At 37.0% G+C, this 21,734-nt stretch overlaps 1 protein-coding gene across 7 annotated transcripts in view; it reads left to right on the top strand.

The window, feature by feature from the left end:
* NT5C2 (5'-nucleotidase, cytosolic II) overlaps positions 1–21,734 on the top strand; it is a 307,851-nt gene that overhangs the window by 267,301 nt on the left and 18,816 nt on the right. For 4 of the 7 annotated variants that reach the window (XM_049696827.1, XM_049696826.1, XM_033421111.2 and 1 more), the window contains 3 exons: positions 13,274–13,391; positions 14,442–14,537; positions 14,870–14,893. In XM_049696827.1, coding sequence (XP_049552784.1) covers positions 13,274–13,391; positions 14,442–14,537; positions 14,870–14,893 — 238 coding nt within the window. Of the gene's footprint in view, positions 1–9,381; positions 9,442–13,273; positions 13,392–14,441; positions 14,538–14,869; positions 14,894–21,734 lie in introns of those variants that run through there. The other 3 variants (XM_004265898.2, XM_049696830.1, XM_049696832.1) reach the window with 2 other exon arrangements.

The raw sequence follows: 21,734 nt of genomic DNA, 5'->3' as shown, positions 1-21,734 counted from the left end.
TTTGGTAAATCTGCTACTAGCAGAAGCATCTCAGGACTTTTGATCTCTCATCCTGTCCTCTCAGGCATAGTAGATGCACTCTGATCTTGTTTTGTTGTTAACTGGAATTGACTCAATTCACTTGACATTTAAATGAACATTTTTTTGCATGATGTATTTACTTGGACTAAAGTCCAGAGCACTCAGATCATGTTTCTGTCAGCAATTGTATATTCCTACCAAACTTATTGGCATTAGAGGCATTTAAAGGGGTGAGGAAAAACAAAGTAACAAGTATTATATAGTATTGGTGTACTGTCACTGAAGACATCTCAAATGAGGTAGAGCACTTTTTTCTTCCCTTTTTTTTTGTGGTAAAATATTCATAACGTAAAATTTACTATTTCTTCATTTTTAAGCGTATAATTGAGTGACATTACATACATCCACAGTGTTGTGCAACCTTCACCACTATCCATTTCCAGAACTTTTTCATCATCCCAAACAGAAACTCTGTACCCATTAAGCAATAGCTCCCCATTTCCTCTTCCCTTCAGTCCCTATAACCTCTAGTATACTTTCTGTCTCTGTGAATTTACCTATTCTGTATATTTCATATAAATAGTAGAGTCGTAGAATATTTGTCTTTTTATGTCTGGCTTATATCTCTTGTCATAGTGTTTTCAAATTTCATCCATGTTGTAGCATATCTCAGAATTTCATTCCTTTCTAAGGCTGAATAATATTCCATTATATTTATGTACCACATTTTGTTTATCCATCATCTGTCAGTGGATACTTTGGATGCTTCCACCTTTTGGCCACTGTGACTAATGCTGCTTTGAACATTGGTGTACAAGTGTCTGCTTAAGTCCTTGCTTTCAGTTTTTCTAGGTCTATACCCTGGAATGGAATTGCTGGATCACATGGTAATTCTATGTTTAACTTTTTGAGGCACTGCCACAATGTTTTCCACAGTGGCTGCACCATTTTACAGTCCCATCAGCCATGCAAGAGCGTTCCAATTTCTCCACATCCTGGCCAACACTTGTTATTTTCAGGTTTTTGTTGTTGTTTTGATAATAGTCTTCCTAATGGGTGTGAAGTGGTATCTCATTGTGGTTTTTGATTTACATTTCCCTATTGGCGGTGATGTTGAGCATCTTTCATGTGCTTATTAGCCATTTGTATATCTTATTTGGAGAAATATCTATTTAAAGTCCTTTTTCCAGTTTTTAAATGGGTTGTTTGTTTTGTTGTAGTTGTTGAGTTGCGGGAGCTCTTTAAATATTATAGATGTTAATCCCTTTTCAGGTATATGATTTACAAATATTGTCTCTCATTCTGTGTATTGTTTTTTCACTCTCTTGATAGTGTCTTTTGAAGCAGAAAAGTTTTTAATTTTGATGAAGTCTAATTTGTCTATTTTTTCTTCTGTTGCCTGTGCTTTTGCTGATTTCACATCTAAGAGGTCATTGCCAAATCCAACGTGATGAAATATAATGAAATACATTGAAATGTAATGAAATATTTCATTATATTGGTAAATCCAATATAATGAAAATGTTCTAAGTGTTTTATGTTTTTAGCTCTTAATATTTAGATCTTTGATCCATTTTGAGTTAATTTTTGTGTGTGGTTATAAGGTAAGGGTCTAACTTCATTCTTTCATATGTGGACATCTAGTTTGCTCAGCACCGTTGAAAAGGTTGCTCTTTCCTTGCTGAATAGACTAGACAGTCTTGTCAAAAATCATTTGACCATATATGCAGAGAGAACACTTACTTTTTTTATTTCTTTATTATTATTTTTTAATTTTTATTTATTTATTTAATTTTGGCTGCGTTGGGTCTTCATTGCTGCATACGGGCTTTTTCTAGTTGCGGTGAGCGGGGGCTACTCTTCGTTGTGGTACGTGGGCTTCTCACTGAGGTGGCTGCTTCTCTTGTTGCGGAGCATGGGCTCTAGGCGCGCGGGCTTCAGTAGTTGTGGCATGAGGGCTCAGTAGTTGTGGCACGAGGGCTCAGTAGTTTTGGCTCACGGGCTCTAGAGCGCAGGCTCAGTAGTTGTGGCTCACTGGCTTAGTTGCTCCATGGCATGTGGGATCTTCCCAGACCAGGGCTCAAACCTGTGTCTCCTGTATTGGCAGGTGGATTCCCAAACACTGTGCCACCAGGGAAGTCCCAAGAACACTTTTTTAAAAAATGAAACATATGACAATGTAAACTTCTATGTCTCTGCTTCAACATCTCTCCTTAAAGAAAGATGAGCTCCTTGCAATAGTGATTAATTAAATTAATATGGAACATCAGTTGAATTGAACTTACTGTGGATAGTGTATAAACTGGATGGATGTTTGAAGTTCTTAGTGTGACAACAGAGTCTCTTAAAGGAATGCATTTCCTGAAAAGTTTTTTGTACAAACCAAGGAAGATAACCAAAAGGAAGATAATAAAAAAGGCCAGAGAAATTCCCATTGTCCTAGGTCATGAGATAGTAGTCACAGCATCCTTCTCATAACTTGGAAAATGTAGAACTTGCACATTACCGTACTCCACAGCCCTCCAAACAGATTGTCTATGTGCAGGAGGTTTTTGTGTTAGTGAATGATTGCATTCAAGTCAGTGAAAGTTATTAACCTGTGTGTCCTCTGACGTATTCTTGAGGGGTTTATCAGTTTGTGAATGGATCTAAATGTTCACAGTTGAAGATTAAAGGAATATAAAAATAGGTGTAGTTCAGTAAGTGAAATGCATTCATTATCCCCCCTTAGTGATCTTTTTTCTTAAAAGAACTTTTGAACGGGTTTTTTTGTTTTTCTGAAACAGTAGAATAAGAGGATAAGCTGAGTGAACAGAGAAACTAGGGTAACAGATAAAAGGGGGGAAAACCTTTTCAAAAAGAGATAATCCCTTTCCATAAAAGAAAAAAACAAGGATGGTGGTTGATAAAATTATCAATAAAAGTAAATTGGAAAACAGCCTCATAAAACTAAGCAAAATAAAAATCTAATTAGAATATATTATGAGGACTCAACCCATAAAAGAGAATTGTGAAGATGAAAAGTGATAATTAGTATTAGAGTCCAATCAGTGATTTGTATCAAGGATCCAGTTAGAATAAGCTGAACTTCACAGGCCTATGGTTGAATGGGTTTACATAGCTGGAAGGTTTGCTACCTATAAAGCAATAAAGTTTACTTTTATGTAAATCCTCAAAAGAGATTTGAGGTGCCTTGCAAAATTAAACACATATAAAATGGGTCAAAAGAGTAATTTTATAAAAGAAAGCCTATAAGAAAATACGCTGCTAAATAGATATTATCCTTCATAAAGTCACCTTATTAGGGAAAACTTACTGCAATACCTCTGTCATTTCTTAGAATTTTAGGAATTCCTTTGGAACTGTTTCCACAGCCAGTTTATATACCCACAAGAAAACCTGCTTCATTACTTCTAGTAGTCACACCTGTTTTTTAACCCGTCTCAAATTCCCCTCTTAGTTGCTGGTTGCTCTCAATAACTGCCCCCTACACCTTACATTAAATTCATCATCTGTTGATGAAAATGTGCCACCAGGGAGGATATATATCTAGAACAATGTGCTCTTGACTCTGAAAGTAATTTTGAAAGAAGAATTTCAGATATGTTTTGAGTAATGATTGCATTACTGGAATAAGTATCAATATATATTACCTCGGGAGTGATTGTTTTGAATGGGAGAAGGCTCACTTGGATGGTAAATTTTATTACATTTGCTTTTAAAAGGTGTTATTTGGGGAGAGGGTGGGGAAAAAATAAAAGGCATAATACAATTTGATTGTTTTAACTTCAAGATTGTTTTGTTTTGTTTTGGAGGTTTTTGGTTTATTTTTCTGTTGTTTTGGGGTAGTTGTCTTTTAGAGAGAACTTACTTAGGAATAGATTCATTGATCCTTAGGTAGAAATACTTCTTTATTAGTTTGTTTCTTTAACTGAACAAAGCTATCCTTTTTTTAACTGAGCTATTTTTGATGGCATCCCTAATATAAAAATTTTCTCACATGTTTACACTTCTATTTTCTTTAGCCCAACATATCAGCCTATGTGTTAACTCTGATTTCCTAAGAGTTTTTTTTTTTTTTTTTTTTTTTGGTTGCAGGGAGGGCCGCAGGCTTTCTCTAATTGCGGCGAGCCAGGCTTCTCTTTGTTTTGGTGCACGGGCTTCTCTTGTTGCGGAGCACGGGCTCTAGGAGCGCGGGCTTCAGTATTTGTGGCAGCGGGCTCAGTAGTCTTGGCTCATGGGCTCTAGAGCGCAGGCTCAGTAGTTGTGGCGCACAGGCTTAGTTGCTCTGCTGCATGTGGGATCTTCCCAGATCAGGGATCAAACCCATGTCCCCTCCACTGGCAGGCAGATTCTTAACCACTGGACCACCAGGGAAGTCCCTCCTAAGAGTTTTAATGCATGGTAGTACTAAGCCAGTACTATAATACCAAAAGATCAGTGCTTTTGGTAGAACTGGTTTTCTCATCAAGACTATAAAATTGATAGCCATAGTATAGTTAAAATATTTCTGAGCAATCCTTAATTTGGAAGGCTTTTATTATAACTTATTGCTGATAAAAAGACTGTTCTGGCATTACATTGGCCTCTAAATGGGAAGGATTTTTAAGCAGTTTAATTAAAGGATCACCTGATCTAGGTAATGAAATAATTCTGTAGGTGCATATGTATGATACTTGCGTGCTATTTAAATATTCTGTTATAGATCAGTTTAAAAACTTTTTCATCTGATAAAATTACTCAATTGGAAAAGAATAAATTAGCGATGATAGAGGAAACAAGAATCCAAAATAGTGGTAATTGTTAATGGGTTTAAAGTAGCTCATTTAATATTCTATCTACTTTTGTGTATGATTAAAAAAATCCTTAATAAAGTTAAATTTAAAAATCAGATGGGGAAAACTGACCAAATACCAACAAAGTTATTTTATTTTTAAAAGGGCGCTTAAATTTAAAGTTCTTTTTTTAGTCTTTTCATTTCCATTTGAGAATATAATCTTTATTTTAGCTCCTCTTACTGCTTTTCCTTAAACTTAAGAATTTCTTACACTACCTCCCTCAAGAAATGAAATACAATTTCCCCAGCCGAGCATACTTTTGAAGTGGTCTCTGTATGTTAGGGAAGAATTAAAAAAGAAATAATACTCCAGTGTATTATCTTCTTGTGGATTAAAGTTCTTTGTATTAGTTGAGATAAATACTCTCAAGGCTGTTATTTTTAGATATATATTTGTATTATATATTACCTGTGTTAGGTTTATACATTACTTTTAGGCAGCCTATTTATTTATCTACACTTAGTTTCTAAGCTTTGATTTCTTTTATGTCATTTCTGTATCCCAGTAGAGTTTTCACTGATTTTAGATTCATCCTCTGAATTGCAGTAATATATGGTTTGTTCCTAGATCACTAGGAAATTTAAATGATTTCTTAATAAAACCCAATTCCATGTCCTCCATATTACACAGTGAGTGATAGAAATAATTCATCACCAGTGTTTATGGTCTTTGTTTTCCATTGCCAGGCATAAAAGCATTCAAATGTAAGCCAGATTTTTTGTGTGATTAAATATCATGTAATATTAGTTGCATCAGTAAAATTACTAAAATGAATCTTTTTTGTTTTAATATCCCATGCCATTTTCAACATGGATAAACTTGTTTTCAAAATAGTCCTAACATAAGAGCTATCTTTGATTCATTATTTCTTTTCTACTTACACATTCTCTGAATGTTCGCTTTACCATGGGGATAATGGCCACTGAGAACAAGACAAATGATAATAGAGTTAAGCTGTGTAGGGAAGATTTAGGTTAAACGTAATGGATAAAACCTGCTGGGTCAGGGAACTCTAATAGTTGGTTACCTAGGCAGATCATGAGGTGATTGTGATTCTTTAAATCACTGGGAACATTTGTTTGCTTTCACAGTCATATGAAAGAATCAGATTCAGATAATTATAATTGTTATGGCATAATTGTTACAGCATTATGGTAGGGGACCAAATTAAGTGACTACGTAATGGTTCCTTTATTTCCTAAATGTTTTTTATCCACCCCCTCAGTTTTTCCTTGAGATGAATAGAACAACATTATCTAGGATACACCGTGGTTGTTGAAGAATGGATTTTTCCACCTGGATTTCCAATTCATTAAGTACTTAAATTCTATTTCTTTAAGACTTTTTGAGGAGGGGAATTCCCTGGCAGTCCAGTGGTTAGGACTCCGTGCTCTTACTGCTGAGGGCTTGGGTTCAATCCTTGGTCAGGGAAGTATCAGTAAGTTCCCACAAGCTGTGCGGCACAGCAAAAAAAAAAAAAAAGGCTCTTTGAAGAGGACAGTCAAACCATTTCAGTTAGATGGAGAACTTATGTGGAAGTATCTAATCTCAAGTATACACTAGAGGTTGCACACCAGTGGCCCATGGGCACACCTCAGACCACAGACCCATAGTTTGGCTCAAATAGAGTTTGTTGGTTTTTTTAATTGAGTCAGTAGTTAAAAATTGGGGGATTCCAAGTATAAAAATCTGGGCTGGTTGTTATCACATAAATGGCAACAATCGGCTCTCATTCCCACCGGGGAGTCAGCTACATCTGACAGCTACTTCCCCCTTTAGGCCAAGACATGTACCAACACTTAGACCATTTCTCACATTAATTAACTTGCCTGACCCTGATAGAGGTGTTTGGAACATATTACCTGAATCTGAGTTTCAGAAAGTTTGGTAAACGTTATAGTACCTTGAGATGCTGGTTATAAAAATGAATTATCCATATAATCCTGAGTAAATGATACATATATATATATATTTTTAATAGATTTATTATTAATTTTGTTTTTGGCTATGTTGGGTCTTTGTTGCTGCACAAGGGCTTTCTCTAGTTGCAGCGAGCAGGGGCTACTCTTCATTGCAGTGCGCGGGCTTCTCATTGCATGGCTTCTTGTTGCAGAGCACGGGCTCTAGGTGTGCAGGCTTCAGTAGCTGTGGCACTCAGGCTCAGTAGTTGTGGCTCGCGGGCTCTAGAGCGCAGGCTCAGTAGTTGTGGCACATGGGCTCAGTTGTTCCACAGCATGTGGGATCTTCTCGGAACGGGGCTTGGACCCATGTCCCCTCCATTGGCAGGCAGATTCTTAGCCACTGCGCCACCAGGTAAGTCCCATGCATATTTTTTAAGAAGACTTCCTGGGCTGGGTTAATTGGCCCCGTTTCTGTCCCTCTGTACCTCCTTAGTCACATTGTATTGTGGATATTCTAAAATTTATTATAAATATCTAATTGTATATCCCTGTAGCGCACTACGAGCTCCTTCAGGCCAAAGACCATGAGTTATTTTGTTTTCTGTTCTTAGCATCTAGTACCTGTACACAGTAGGCATCCAAATGTCTGTTATATTATTCTAACTTTAGTACAGGCATTTGAGTGTGATGATCTGTTCTTATTTGGTGGAAAAATTATATACTAGCTATTTCTTTTTTTTTTAATTACAAGCAGCTTCTTTGTTTAAAGAGGATTTTTAAAGTTATTTCAATAATTTTCAGTTTTCCGCATTTTAAGTTGAAAACAATAGCCGAAATACACATTCCTAGTAAGCATACAGGTTCTCAGAGGGAAAATTTTGAGTTAGGTAATTTTTTTCATTTTATTTTAAAATAAACATTCTTTTAATACTGTTGGTAATTTTTAAAACAAATCTTTTAATTACCATTTAATTTTACTTTTGCAATAAATTGAGACTGGCAGTCTTTCAGACTCTACTTGTTTACTTACTTACATGTCTAGCCATGTGGGAGTTGGTTTTATTTTATATTACTGAAAGTGTTGAATGGTATCTAGCTTTTGTATTTTAGGTAAATTAAAATTGAGGTAGTTTTTAGAATTTTTCAATATCTCTTTTTAGATCATTTATGATCTCTTATGTTAGAGAGGAAATTTTTGACTATGTCTGTGATATTGCATTGGGGTTTTCAAATAGTTGTGAAAAGTAGAAAAAGTCCTCTGGTGTCTGTTTATATGGGAATGGAAAGATTTAATTTAAAGTTTCCTTAATGAAAATGTGAATTATTATCTTTGCTAGTTACAGTCTCAGAGAGCTAAGATCACTTAGCCTAAATAAATAGAGAACACTGATGTTGATCACATTCATAGCATAAAAGCAAATAACTATTCTTGAGTGGTTGGGTTGGATTTTTGCTTTTCAAAGTGTGATTGGTAGTGCTGGTTTCTCCTAGTTGTAATGTTTTTAGAAATTTTCAACATTGTATTTAGTCATTTTTGCTCTTCCATTTAGTACCATCTCCCTTTCACAAAAAATCCAGAAGTTGGTGAAATCCAACCATATGTTTTCAAAAACCTAAATGTCTCGAGGAAAAATGACTCCCTATAAAGTTAAACACAATTCATATCTTAAAAGTATCAATATCTTGGGCTTCCCTGGTGGTGCAGTGGTTGAGAGTCCGCCTGCCAATGCAGGGGACACGGGTTCGGGCCCCGGTCCAGGAGGATCCCACATGCCGTGGAGCGGCTGGGCCTGTGAGCCATGGCCACTGAGCCTGCGCGTCCGGAGCCTGTGCTCCGCAACGGGAGAGGCCACACAGTGAGAGGCCCAGGCACTGCAAAAAAAAAAAAAAAATGTATCAGTATCTTGAAAGGATTTATGTATCTTCAAGTCAGTTATCTTACTAGACTAGGTAGTTTCTTTAACTTTATGAAAGTAGAGTAGTATGACTCCATTTACTGAGGGCAAATATACACTCACAGAATCAAAATAAATTTTTACCCTCTATTTCATATTTAGACATCTGGTTAGATTTTTAGTAGGGTGATGTTGGTTTTTATTTTTATCAAGATTACAAAATTAGGTGTTAGAAGGGTAGAAAAGTAGGTAGATAGGTACAGGTAGACTTAGTTTAAGATGAGACTGCTCTGGTATATTCTTGTATCCTTTATTAGTCTGTTTCACTTACTATAGTTCAATTCTAAACGCTGTTTACCAGTTGCATTCAGTTTCTATCATATAAACCTGAAATGTGCTAGAAAAAATAAACTAAGACAAAAGAAATTTATTTTTCTGTTTGTCTTTTGACTTAACATTCAGGATCAGACTTGGCTTGTAATCCAGGCTCAGGGTACTGGAAAAGTTAAATAATGTATAATACTTAAGCTTATCTTCAATACCCTTGTTTTGTTGTGGCTAATTAGATGAATTTAAGTGATGGTCAGAGGCTTCTAAATAGGAGGCAGTAACTCCTATTAATACCAATTTCCAAATGGTATCTCTCTGTTCCAGCCCATCACAACAGTTTTAAAACCAGTTTTTGTTTTTGTTTTGTTTTGTTGCTTTGTTTTGTTTTTTAACAGGAGTGCCAGTGTAACTCCTTCAAGACTGGAGTGACACACTCTGCATCTGCATCTGCCTCATGTGAGTTCTCATTTTGGCAGCAGCATTCTGCTAGGCTGGAACCTCTGTAGAGGTTTGCCCTTCCTTTGTCTAAAATCTATAAACTACTACACAGTGTGTCTTGGTGGCAAAGGTAAAAAGTGCATGAGAATTCCAGACTTCCCTGCAGAAAGTTTTCAGCTCACCTAAAGGGACTGTCTCCTCTAATCCAGATTCTATCTTGTATGAACAAATTCTACTCAAAACAGCCCACAACTTTCACCCCCACAACATGCAGCTGATATTTTTTGAAGAACTGTTTTTCCCTCGCAGATTATGGAGTAAAGAATATCTTTAAATGCTCTCAGTAGCTTCAGCTTTCAAAGCTTTGGTTGTTCTCTTTATAGTCTGGTTACGTAACCTGAGAACACTGTGTGCTGCCCTGGTGCCTGAAGCAGTCCTCTTTTTTGGACTCTGGCCCTTAAAATAACCTCTTCCTTTGTCTTTGGATATTGGGTAAATTAGAATAGGCCTGAGGACCTTCTTGAAAGAGAAATAAGCAGTGAATGTGTGAGGCTGTGTTTACTCTTGAAGCTATTGGCAGTGTTTTGGGTCAGTTGTGAGAACTGAGTTTGAAGCTATGCATCATTTACTTGCCAGTTTTGCCAGACAAACTGAAATTAGAGCCTTTGCAGCTGTGGAGGGCATATAGAGCTCTAGTCTGAGGTGATATATATGATTCCCCACAGATGTCCAGGCCGGCTTTGAAGGGCCTGGTTGATTAAAAAAGAAATTTTGCTATCTATCTGTTTATTTATTTAAGACATGATGGTACTTTGTAGGGTTCAGGAATTGTCATTTTTACCACCAGGTCAGAACAAATTGTGATTTTTCCCAAGGGACATTTAGAACAAAACATCTAGATTCATGCTCTGTGCAGCTGCAATTCTGCTTCTCCAGCCCTGGTTGTACTGTACAGTTCTCTAGCAGCTGATTTAATGACCTGGGAGTTCGTGTTACTGAAATGATTATCCAGGAACCTTATGAGAAAATGTCAATACCTTGTAGGTCTTACTGATTAATATAGAGCTTAGTGAAATAGATAGTGTTGTCAGAGTGGAACTTGGACTCTCTTTGCTAAATCCATTCCCACCTGTGATTAGAGCAGTTTCTTTTGGACTAGTTGAAAAAATTGGAGGGAGAGTAGTGTGTTTCAACACCCAAGCTTAAATGTTGATAGCCTACTTAATCTAGAAATTCATTTTTAACAGTGGCACTATATGCCACCACAGAAAGCTTTGGATGAGACTCAGGGAGACCGAAATTCTGGCTTCAGCTGATGTTTCTACATGCTGTGTAACTTCAAGTTAGCAAATGCGGAAAATAACACTGTATTTTTTGGAAGCACCCTAAACTCATTGAGAAAAAGGAAATTTAAAGTATTTATTTCTGTAGGTGGAATTTCTAGAAAGCCATCTCAGTTGAACACTTGGAAGTTCTGCCTTGGAATAAACACAATGTGACAAGAGTATAGTGTTTTATTTTCTGTTATTCTATTCTTTATGGTGGCAAAATGGGGAATTGAGATCTCTGCCCTCACACATTTTTTTTCACCCAAAATTCTGAGTAAATTGATTTGGGTTTCAATCTGAATTGTCTCATAGAAATAGATTTTAATCACTATTACTCCATCACTTCCCTAACTAGGGAAAATTATTCATTTAGGGGCGAGCCTGGGTGGAGGGTGTTTAAGTTTTGTTTCTGTCTCCCATTCTTAAGGCATATCCAGCAAATTATCTTTCTGAAAAATTAATAATTGAAAACATTTTATATGGGCCAAATCCTATGAGAATGAATGTCAATGGATTATCCAAATTACTGAGCTATACTGGAATTTTGTTCCATTAAATATTGTTTGACATAAGTGGGGCTTTGTTAGAACTGAGAAGTAATTTTTGTTTTATGAAAATTTTGTTAAAATGAAATTCACTTTCAATTGAGGTGGAAGCACGGGGTGGGGTGAGATATTCTTTTATACTCTCAAAATAATTCAAATTGACATCAGTGGATACCATGCTTTCCTGGTTTTATGATAATACACCAGCTCTTATTCTGTTAGCATGTATGAATATATAGCACTTGCTTTACCACAGTGTACATCATTCAAATTTAAGAATTCCACACTTGAGGATTCAAAAAATTTTGTGGGCAGGGATGGGTGAGGATGGGGTTGGAATTGATGGGAGGGGAAAAATATAGCCAGTTTTGAAAATGTTAGCCGGGGTTAGCATTAGCCTTAAATTATTATTACCCCTGAGACCACAGACGAAATGACAGCTTCTTTTGGCATTGTTCTGGTGAGATGAGACTTAAGCATCTCCTAAAGGACCTTAAAATTTTGAGGCTTATAAATATGACAAATGTTTATTAAAGGATTTTAAAATCTCACCTTGTTTTTTTTTTAATTTCAATTAAAAAGAATAGATAATACATTAATATGTCACAAGTTTTAAAGGTACAGAAGAAGGTACCTGAAAGTCTTCTTCCTTCCCCTATCTCTTAGTCACTCAGTTCCCGTCTGTGGAGGAAACCACTATTGCTGTTTTCTTTTATGTATTTCCAGAAATATTCTAAAGGATTGTTTTTGGAAAGGGAAAGTTGAATCATACTCATTAAAACATTAGCACTAACTTGGATAGGCAGACTAATTGCAATGAAGAATCAGTTTGAGCCATAGGCTATATATGTTAATTATAGGTAGAACTATAATAATAATAATAGTTTAATTATTATGAGACAAAAGAATAGGATGTTTGGGGGTGTTTTTTAATCCTCATTTGGCATTTAGCAAGATTGCAGGTATTTTTATTTTTAATATGGCTTACCCACCCTAGAGACTGATGGATGGTTGCCTACCTACATCTTTCATTTGGAAGAAATGTGTTTAAAGGAGCATTTTCTTTATACTAAACTGCAATGATGATTCTGAAAAGATTTTTCATTGTAGAAAACTTCAGACATATAATATTAGAGAGAAACCCCTATATTCCAAAATCCATTTTATTTCACCTGTAAAAAACTCATTTTTCTTCTTTGGCAGATAGGAGGTATATATATTTTATATATATTATACTTGCTCGTACTCATTCTTCCATAATCAGGTCTAATAAAATGAGTTATAATTCTTCAATGTCTAATTCCCAATTCATATCCAGATTTTCCTATCTCAGACATGTCTTCTTATGGTTGTTTTAGCACTAATAATTTGCAAAATGCAATTTTGATGGCTATGACATTGTCAGGGCTGATAAAGAAAACAAGTAAATCCTAACAAATGGAATCATGCTGATTGGAGAAGGAATTTAAAGTAACTACTAAGCCAGATAGGAATTCTAAAAATAGACTGGTCTTTAAAAAAAGAAAAAACAACTAATTTTGAAGGATTCCTACACCAATCATGCACAACAGTGAGGACTTCAACATACATAGATCTATCTAGTTTTATATTAATTATATTCTCATGGTTAATATCACAGCTGTGCATATTACATTATCCCACCTGCCTTTAGATTGTGGGCATGAAAGAATAAAGAGGAAAAAATTTGGGGATTAGGTTTCCTAAGAATGAAGGAACTCTTCTGAAATGCCTGATAATTCATTTTGTTGCTGCTCCTCCTACTATAATATGACCTATTTCCACAGACTGACAGTTGAGTTCTGTGATTACTCAGGGCGGTACAAAACATGGAGTTTGAAGGAAACGAAGAAAAATGGCAGATTTAGGAGGAGAGAGGAATTGGGAAAGTAGAAATTCGCTCATTTGCCTTCTATTTTAAGTGGCTATTCTTTTAATGAGAACCTCCTCTTTGTGCAGTGTACAAGTCCCCGGAGTATGAGTCCCTTGGCTTTGAGCTTACTGTGGAGAGATTAGTTTCTATTGGCTATCCTCAGGAGCTGCTCAGCTTTGCATATGATTCTACATTCCCTACCAGGTAATATTTCAAGATTATTTTTGGATTAAGACTCCTCCTTCTGTCCCCAAAATTAATAATTCCAAAAGCATCCTCAACCAAAAAACTTCCCCCAAACAAACAAAAAACCAACAAAGCATCAAAAGATTCTTTGGGGGTTTTTTGTTTGTTTTTGGTTAGTGTTGATTCTGAAATGACCATGAAACCTTTCATGTACACCATATATTTTGTGTTCCTGACTTGAACTTTGAACTTAGTTTATTGTTATTAAAGAAGATCCATTTATGAGAAAGAAGAGGGATTATTAAAAGTAATCGCAGATGCTCTTCTCTTATGCTATTGGAGAGCGGTTACATGTTTTGCTAATATATTTAACTTGGTAATCAGGAGGCTTCTTGGCAGTTTGCATTCCTGGATTTGATAAGAAAGATTTGACACTAAGAAAGATGATGCTAGGACTTCCCTGGCGGTCCAGTGGTTGGGACTTCGCCTTCCAATGCAGGGGGTGTGGGTTCGATCCCTGGTCGGGGAGCTAAGATACCACATGCCTCGTGGCCAAAAAAACAAAACATAAAACAGAAGCAATATGTCACAAATTCAATAGAAGACTTTAAAATTGGTCCACACCAAAAAACTCTTTTAAAAAAAGAGAAAGATGATGCTTATTTTGAGATGCCATCATATCTGTCCCATATACAACATGTGACAGAGGGAAATATAAGGCAGCTCAGTTGTCCAAGGAAATTAAGAGAGACTCTGTTTTAGGATAGAACCAGCTGTATTAAGAGGAACTATTGTTTACACCTTGTTTGATTAAGCTCTTATTTCTCACATAAAACAGTTGTGATTATTTATCTGGACAGAGTAAATATTTGTTAGTTGTTCTGAGATTCGTTTTTAAGATTTTATTCACTCACTTTAGCCTCTAGAGTTATATTGTTTGGGGACATACTTGAGCTGCCATAAAACCTGAATAAGGTGAGGGTTGGTTTGTGGTGATGGAGTAAATACTCCATTAGATTATTGCCTTTATTACTTTGCATGATTGGTGATGTCTTCATTTTTACATAGGGGACTTGTCTTTGATACACTCTACGGAAATCTTTTGAAAGTTGATGCCTATGGAAACCTCTTGGTTTGTGCACATGGATTTAACTTCATAAGGGGGTGAGTACAAAGAACCTTTAACCTCTTTCTCGTGTTTTTATAGTCAAACAATATGAAGATGATATTGTCTCCCCAAATACAATATACTTTCCTATTCCCTCATCATTAAAGATCATTTCCTTTACATAAGGATACTTAAAAATTATTTATTAGGCAGTGAGGACCCAAACTGACTTATAAATATAGTTAGCAGTTACATTTTGTTTAAATTAGTGCCTTCTAATTTTATATAGCATACAACAAAGCTAATCTTGAAACTTGCCCCAAAAGAACTGTAGTGGCTTTGACTTATTTGAAATTCTAAGATTTTTATTTTCTCCTTTGTAATACAGTTCTCAGGTAGCTGCTCAGAAGAGGTATGTATGTAAAAGTGCTTTGAAAAATTTAAAACTACAGCAATGTAAATGAGATTTTTAACAGCTAATACATTATTTTTTATATTACAATGAGTACCTTCAGGTATTTGATCATGTGGTTAAAATTTTTAAAAACATGGGGTTAAAAATGAATACAGAGTGACACTATTTAAAACAAATAAGGATACGTTTTATTTTCATAATTAGAATATTTCCACTATTCTTACTAATTTGGACTTTTCACCCCAGTAATAAACAGCAGATAAAATTTAGTATCTAGTGTTTTTTTGTGAAACATCTCAATTTTTTCTTTAAAAATCACAGTGCCATAACATGACAGTTTCTATAATTGTGGCTTTACAATTACAGTATATGATTTTCTCTACTGTTATATTACCTAATTTACTACTGACACTGTATTAGGATCACGGCAACTCTTAAAATCAAAATGGGTTAAGTGTCAGTCTGTTATTTATTTTCAGTAGCAAAGTAGTAAAAACCACAGTCTACAATGAAGTTGTTAAAGAGACAGTGTCTTTTTGGTAAATACATTTTGGGATAAGAGACACAAACTAACAGAAACTGTACCAGAGTTTCCTTTAAATCTGAGGTCACAGCAATGCCCTATTTGGAATTGAATCATATGTTACAAGACTCTTCAGCTGGCATTACACAGGCTAAACAATTTCCAAGTGTACATAGAACAGTATGAAGTGAACACCCTACCTTGACACACCTGGTTAGACCAGTGGTTATATCTATCTTCCTTTCACTGTTCCGCTCGTGAGGGGTTTGTTCAAGTTCATGAATATCAAAAGGCAGGATTTAGAATGTGAAGTGACTGCAAATAAAACTAAAAACCCAAGCTATTTTATGTATAGATATTGTCACTACAATTCAGAATCCCAATGATGATGAACCAAGGTTCTATTTATGAACGTCTGAAATGGACTTTTGTGTTACTGGGTAGGGGTGTAGTCAGAGAAGAAAAGGAAGAGAAGAAATTCTATATATTAGTACTACAATTAGATTTACTAACTCAAGATCCATAGACCTCCTTTCTTCCCCCCCAAATAAGCCAATAAAGTTTCCAAATAGCTCCTTTGGAAATACATTTAATATTGTTTCAGAAATAAGTCATTTATGAGTAAATGCAGAATCATTCAAACAGTACTTATTAGCACTGTACAGTCTTTAGAGTTAAATTTAAAAAAAAAAAGTCCATGGAGAAGGACAGAATGAAGATGGAGGGAAAGGGAGATAATTATTGAAGTATAGTGGTGGACAAGGTTGGAAGGAAAATTAGGGCTCCAGCACGCATCACCTTATATGCCTTGCCAATTGAGTTGGAGCCTCTTTTCAGATTATGGTAAAGGCTTTTAAAGTTTTAGACTAGGATAATATTGAGATCAAACCTTTATTCTGTGGGTCACACATAGTTAGCAGTACTGTATTATAAGCGTTTTCTTCCCAACTCCAAGTCTAGCATTCCTTCCTTTATGATACATTACCTCCCCATGAATTAATTTTTATTTTAAATGTATACTAGCATGACTTGACACTTAATTTAAACAAAATGTAGGGAATTCCCTGGCGGTCCAGTGGTTAGAACTCCGTACTTTCACTGCCAAGGGTGCAGGTTCGGTCCCTGGTCGGGGAACTAAGGTCCCGCAAGCTGTGAGGCGCGGCCAAACGTTTAAAAAAAAAAAAAAAGTAAAACAAATATAGTAGGGGCTTCCCCGGTGGCGCAGTGGTTAAGAATCCGCCTGCCAATGCACAGGACATGGGTTCAAGCCCTGGTCCATGCTGCGGAGCAACTAAGCCCATGCACCACAACTACTGAGCCTGTGCTCTAGAGCCCACGTGCCACAACTACTGAAGCCCGCGTGCCTAGAACCCGTGCTCTGCAACAAGAGGAGCCACTGCAGTGAGAAGCCCGTGCACCGCAACGAAGAGTAGCCCCCACTCGCCGCAATTAGAGAAAGCCCATGTGCAGCAACGAAGACCCAACGCAGCCAAAAATAAAATTTAAAAAAGAACATAAACAACCCAAAAAAACAAATATAGTAAACAAAATGTAATCACTAACTGTATTTATAAGTCTGTTTGGGTTCTAATTGCCTAATAAATAACTATATTTAGGTAAAGGAATTATTCTTTAATGATGAAAAGGTCATCTTACTAAACCTGACTGAGGAAAGCGTATCATTACTATTCCCTTCTGCCTTAATTTTCATTACAGAAAATCTTGGAAGGCTAGAAGATATGCTATTCCATAAAGTTATTCTTTATTGGGAACACTTATTTCAGAAGGGTGACTAAGACAGGGAGCTAATGTGATTTTATATCCCTAACTAGAGTTTATGCCATTTGTAGTTAACAAACACAAGCAGGAATTTACCCAAGTTATTCTGAGTATGAACTTTAAATTTGGTGTCCTTTATTCAAAATAGTTAATCTTCATATTTTACTGTGAGGACTGTGCATTTTTATATTTTAGTTTTTCTCCCTTTTGGTTTCTCTGTAATATATATATATATATTTTAAACATCTTTATTGGAGTATAATTGCTTTACAATGGTGTGTTACTTTCTGCTTTATAACAAAGTGAATCAGGTATACATATATCCCCATATCTCCTCCCTCTTGCGTCCCCCTCCCACCCTCCCTATCCCACCCCTATATATACTCTCTGTAATATTTTTATTAATAATATATCCCCTTCCTCTTCTTGCAGTGTTTTATTTCACTCTTTCAGGTTCTCATGCATCTCTAACTTCTGGTTTTTTTTCACTGTCTTTTTCTTTTAAACTCTGAATGTCTTCTGTGGATCTAGTCTCAGTCTGCTCTTCTTTCTCTGCACTCTTAAGTGGGCTCTTCTGCTCTAATAGTCTTGCTGACTTCATTTATTACCTGTGCAGAGATGATCCCAGCTATCTCTCAAGTTTGAATCTCTATTTTAAGTTCTTGACCTTTGTTTCTAATTGCCTGTAAAAATGTTTACTTTTAGATTAACATATCCAAAATAAAATTCCTCTTATATCTACTTTTTATCTAGTTTTCATGATTCTGTTTATGGTACCACCACCCTCTCAGAGACACCCTCTTAGTGTGAGCATCATCATCTTTGGCTCTTATGTTCCTCATCTACTACATCCGATAAGTTGCCTCGTCTTGTTCATTTTACCTTGGCAGTCTCTCCTGAATAATTCTTCTCTTTAATTTCCTTTGCGCCCACTCTAGGACATGCCCCTCCTGCTCTCAACTGGACTACTACAGTAATCCCCTAACTGATTTCCCAGGCCTCTGTCTCTGTGTCAGTTAGTTTTTGCTGCATAATAAAGTACTTCAAAACTTAGTGGCTTAAAACAATGGCCATTTGATTTAGCTCAAAATTCTGAGTCAGCTGGGCAATTCTGGGATTGCTCAGCTGATCTAGAATGGCCTCACTCGCATGTTTGGCAGTTGGCAGCCTGTTGGCTGGGGCACCTCATTTCTGCATGTAACCTTTTATCCTCCAGCAGGTTATCTCACTCTCATTCACATAGCAGTCTCAGAGTTCCAAGTGCAGCAAGAGTAGGCAAGCCCCAATACACATGTGTTTTCCAAGTCTCTGCTTGGATCCCATTTGCTGCCATTCAAGCCTGTATTCAAGGATGGAGAAATAGACTGAGCCTCTTAATCAGAAAAACTGCAAAGTCACATTACAAAATGATAGGAAGAATTTGTAGCCATTTTTGCAACACATCACATTTCTTCCTCCGTTTTATCCTAAAACGCCTACTAATTTAATATATTTACAATTCAGCTCTGATGGTTTTATCCTTCTGCTTAAAAGCTGTCAGTGGGGACTTACATGGTGGCACAGTGGTTAAGAATCGCCTGCCAATGCAGGGGACACTGGTTTGAGCCCTGGTCTAGGAAGATCCTACATGCCGCGGAGCAGCTATGCCATGTGCCACAGCTACTGAGCCTGCACTCTAGAGCCCGTGAGCCACAACTACTGAGCCTGCGTGCCACAACTACTGAAGCCCGCACGCCTGGAGTCCGTGCTCTGCAACAAGAGAAGCCACCACATTGAGAAGCCCATGCACTGCAATGAAGAGTAGCCCCTGCGTACCACAACTACTGAAGCCCACGCGCCTGGAGTCTGTGCTCTGCAACAAGAGAAGCCACTGCAATGAGAAGCCCATGCACTGCAACAAAGAGTAGCCCCCACTAGCGGCAACTAGAGAAAAGCCCGCCGGCAGCAACAAAGACCCAATGCAGCCAAAAAACCCCAAAACTGTCAGTGGCACTGTTGCCCCTGAATGAAGTATAAAAACAATAGCATAATTGCCTCAATTCGTCTTTCTAGCTTTATTTTTCTCTGTTCCCTTTTCTCAGACTAGTTTCTGGATTCGTCTATCTAGCTTTCAAGGGCCAGCTCATATGCTACCATTTTCATGAATTCTTCCAAGATTTTCCTCTCCACATTCCCATATTCACTTCTCTCTACCCCTTAAGTTGAAATGGTCTCCTCTTCTTCAGTTTTCTCATAGCTCTTCGCACCTTGCTTGTAGTTGTGATTTTTTTACCTTTTTGTAATTGTCTGTGTATGTGACTCACCTCCCTTACCAGACTGAGAACTTTTTAGGGGCTGGAACCAAGCTTCTTCCTTTTCAGAGCTACCCATGTGTTTTTTGGGTTTTTTAAATTTTTTTTTTTTTATTTGGTTGCACCAGGTCTTGGTTGCAGCACAGGGACTCCTTACTTGCAGCTCCAGAGCTCCTTAGTTGTGGCATGCAAACCCTTACTTAGTTGCGGCATGCATGTGGAATCTAATTCCCCGACCAGGGATAGAACCCAGGCACCCTGTATTGGGAGCACAGAGTCCTATCTACTGCGCCACCAGGGAAGTCCTGCCATGTGTATCATTTGGAACCCTGCCTTGCACATAGCCACCAAAATATCTGAATTAATTTTTTTTTTTTTAACATCTTTATTGGGGTATAATTGCTTTACAATGGTGTGTTAGTTTCTGCTTTATAACAAAGTGAATCAGTCATACATAAACATATGTTCCCATATGTCTTCCCTGTTGCGTCTCCCTCCCTCCCACCCTCCCTATCCCACCCCTCCAGGCTGTCACAAAGCACCGAGCCAATATCCCTGTGCCATGCGGCTGCTTCCCACTAGCTATCTACCTTACTGCCTTTGTTAGTGTGTATATGCCCATGACTCTCTCTCGCCCTGTCACAGCTCACCCTTCCCCCTCCCCATAACCTCAAGTCCGTTCTCTAAGAGGTCTGCGTCTTTATTCCTGCTTTACCCCTAGGTTCTTCATGACATTTTTTTCTTAAATTCCATATATATGTGTTAGCATACGGTATTTGTTTTTTTCTTTCTGACTTACTTCACTCTGTATGACAGACTCTAGGTCTATCCACCTCATCACAAATAGCTCAATTTCGTTTCTTTTTATGGCTGAGTAATATTCCATTGTATATATGTGCCACATCTTCTTTATCCATTCATCCGATGACGGGCACTTAGGTTGTTTCCATCTCTGGGCTATTGTAAATAGAGCTGCAATGAACATTTTGGTACATGACTCTTTTTGAATTTTGGTTTTCTCAGGGTATATGCCCAGTAGTGGGATTGCTGGGTCATATGGTAGTTCTATTTGTAGTTTTTTAAGGAACCTCCATACTGTTCTCCATAGTGGCTGAACCAATTCACATTCCCACCAGCAGTGCAAGAGTGTTCCCTTTTCTCCACACCCTCTCCAGCATTTATTGTTTCTAGATTTTTTGATGATGGCCATTCTGACTGGTGTGAGATGATATCTCATTGTAGTTTTGATTTGCATTTCTCTAATGATTAATGATGTTGAGCATTCTTTCATGTGTTTGTTGGCAGTCTGTATATCTTCTTTGGAGAAATGTCTATTTAGGTCTTCTGCCCATTTTTGGATTGGGTTGTTTGTTTTCTTGTTATTGAGCTGCATGAGCTGCTTGTAAATTTTGGAGATTAATCCTTTGTCGGTTGCTTCATTTGCAAATATTTTCTCCCATTCTGAGGGTTGTCTTTTGGTCTTGTTTATGGTTTCCTTTGCTGTGCAAAAGCTTTGAAGTTTCATTAGGTCCCATTTGTTTATTTTTGTTTTTATTTCCATTACTCTAGGAGGTGGGTCAGAAAGGATCTTGCTTTGATTTATGTCATAGAGTGTTCTGCCTATGTTTTCCTCTAAGAGTTTGATAGTTTCTGGCCTTACATTTAGGTCTTTAATCCATTTTGAGCTTATTTTTGTGTATGGTGTTAGGGAGTGATCTAATCTCATACTTTTACATGTACCTGTCCAGTTTTCCCAGCACCACTTATTGAAGAGGCTGTCCTTTCTCCATTGTACATTACTGCCACCTTTATCAAAGATAAGGTGTCCATATGTGCATGGGTTTATCTCTGGGCTTTCTATCCTGTTCCATTGATCTATCTTTCTGTTTTTGTGCCAGTACCATACCGTCTTGATGACTGTAGCTTTGTAGTATAGTCTGAAGTCAGGGAGCCTGATTCCTCCAGTTCCTTCTTTCGTTCTCAAGATTGCTTTGGCTATTCGGGGTCTTTTGTGTTTCCATACAAATTGTGAAATTTTTTGTTCTAGTTCTGTGAAAAATGCCAGTGGTAGTTTGATAGGGATTGCATTGAATCTATAGATTGCTTTGGGTAGTAGAGTCATTTTCACAATGTTGATTCTTCCAATCCAAGAACATGGTATATCTCTCCATCTATTTATATCATCTTTAATTTCTTTCATCAGTGTCTTATAATTTTCTGCATACAGGTCTTTTGTCTCCTTAGG

Source organism: Orcinus orca, chromosome 14, assembly GCF_937001465.1.
Source record: "Orcinus orca chromosome 14, mOrcOrc1.1, whole genome shotgun sequence".
NCBI lineage: Eukaryota > Metazoa > Chordata > Mammalia > Artiodactyla > Delphinidae > Orcinus > Orcinus orca.
Note: the sequence above shows the minus strand (reverse complement) of the source record. Positions and strands in the feature narration are given on the sequence as shown.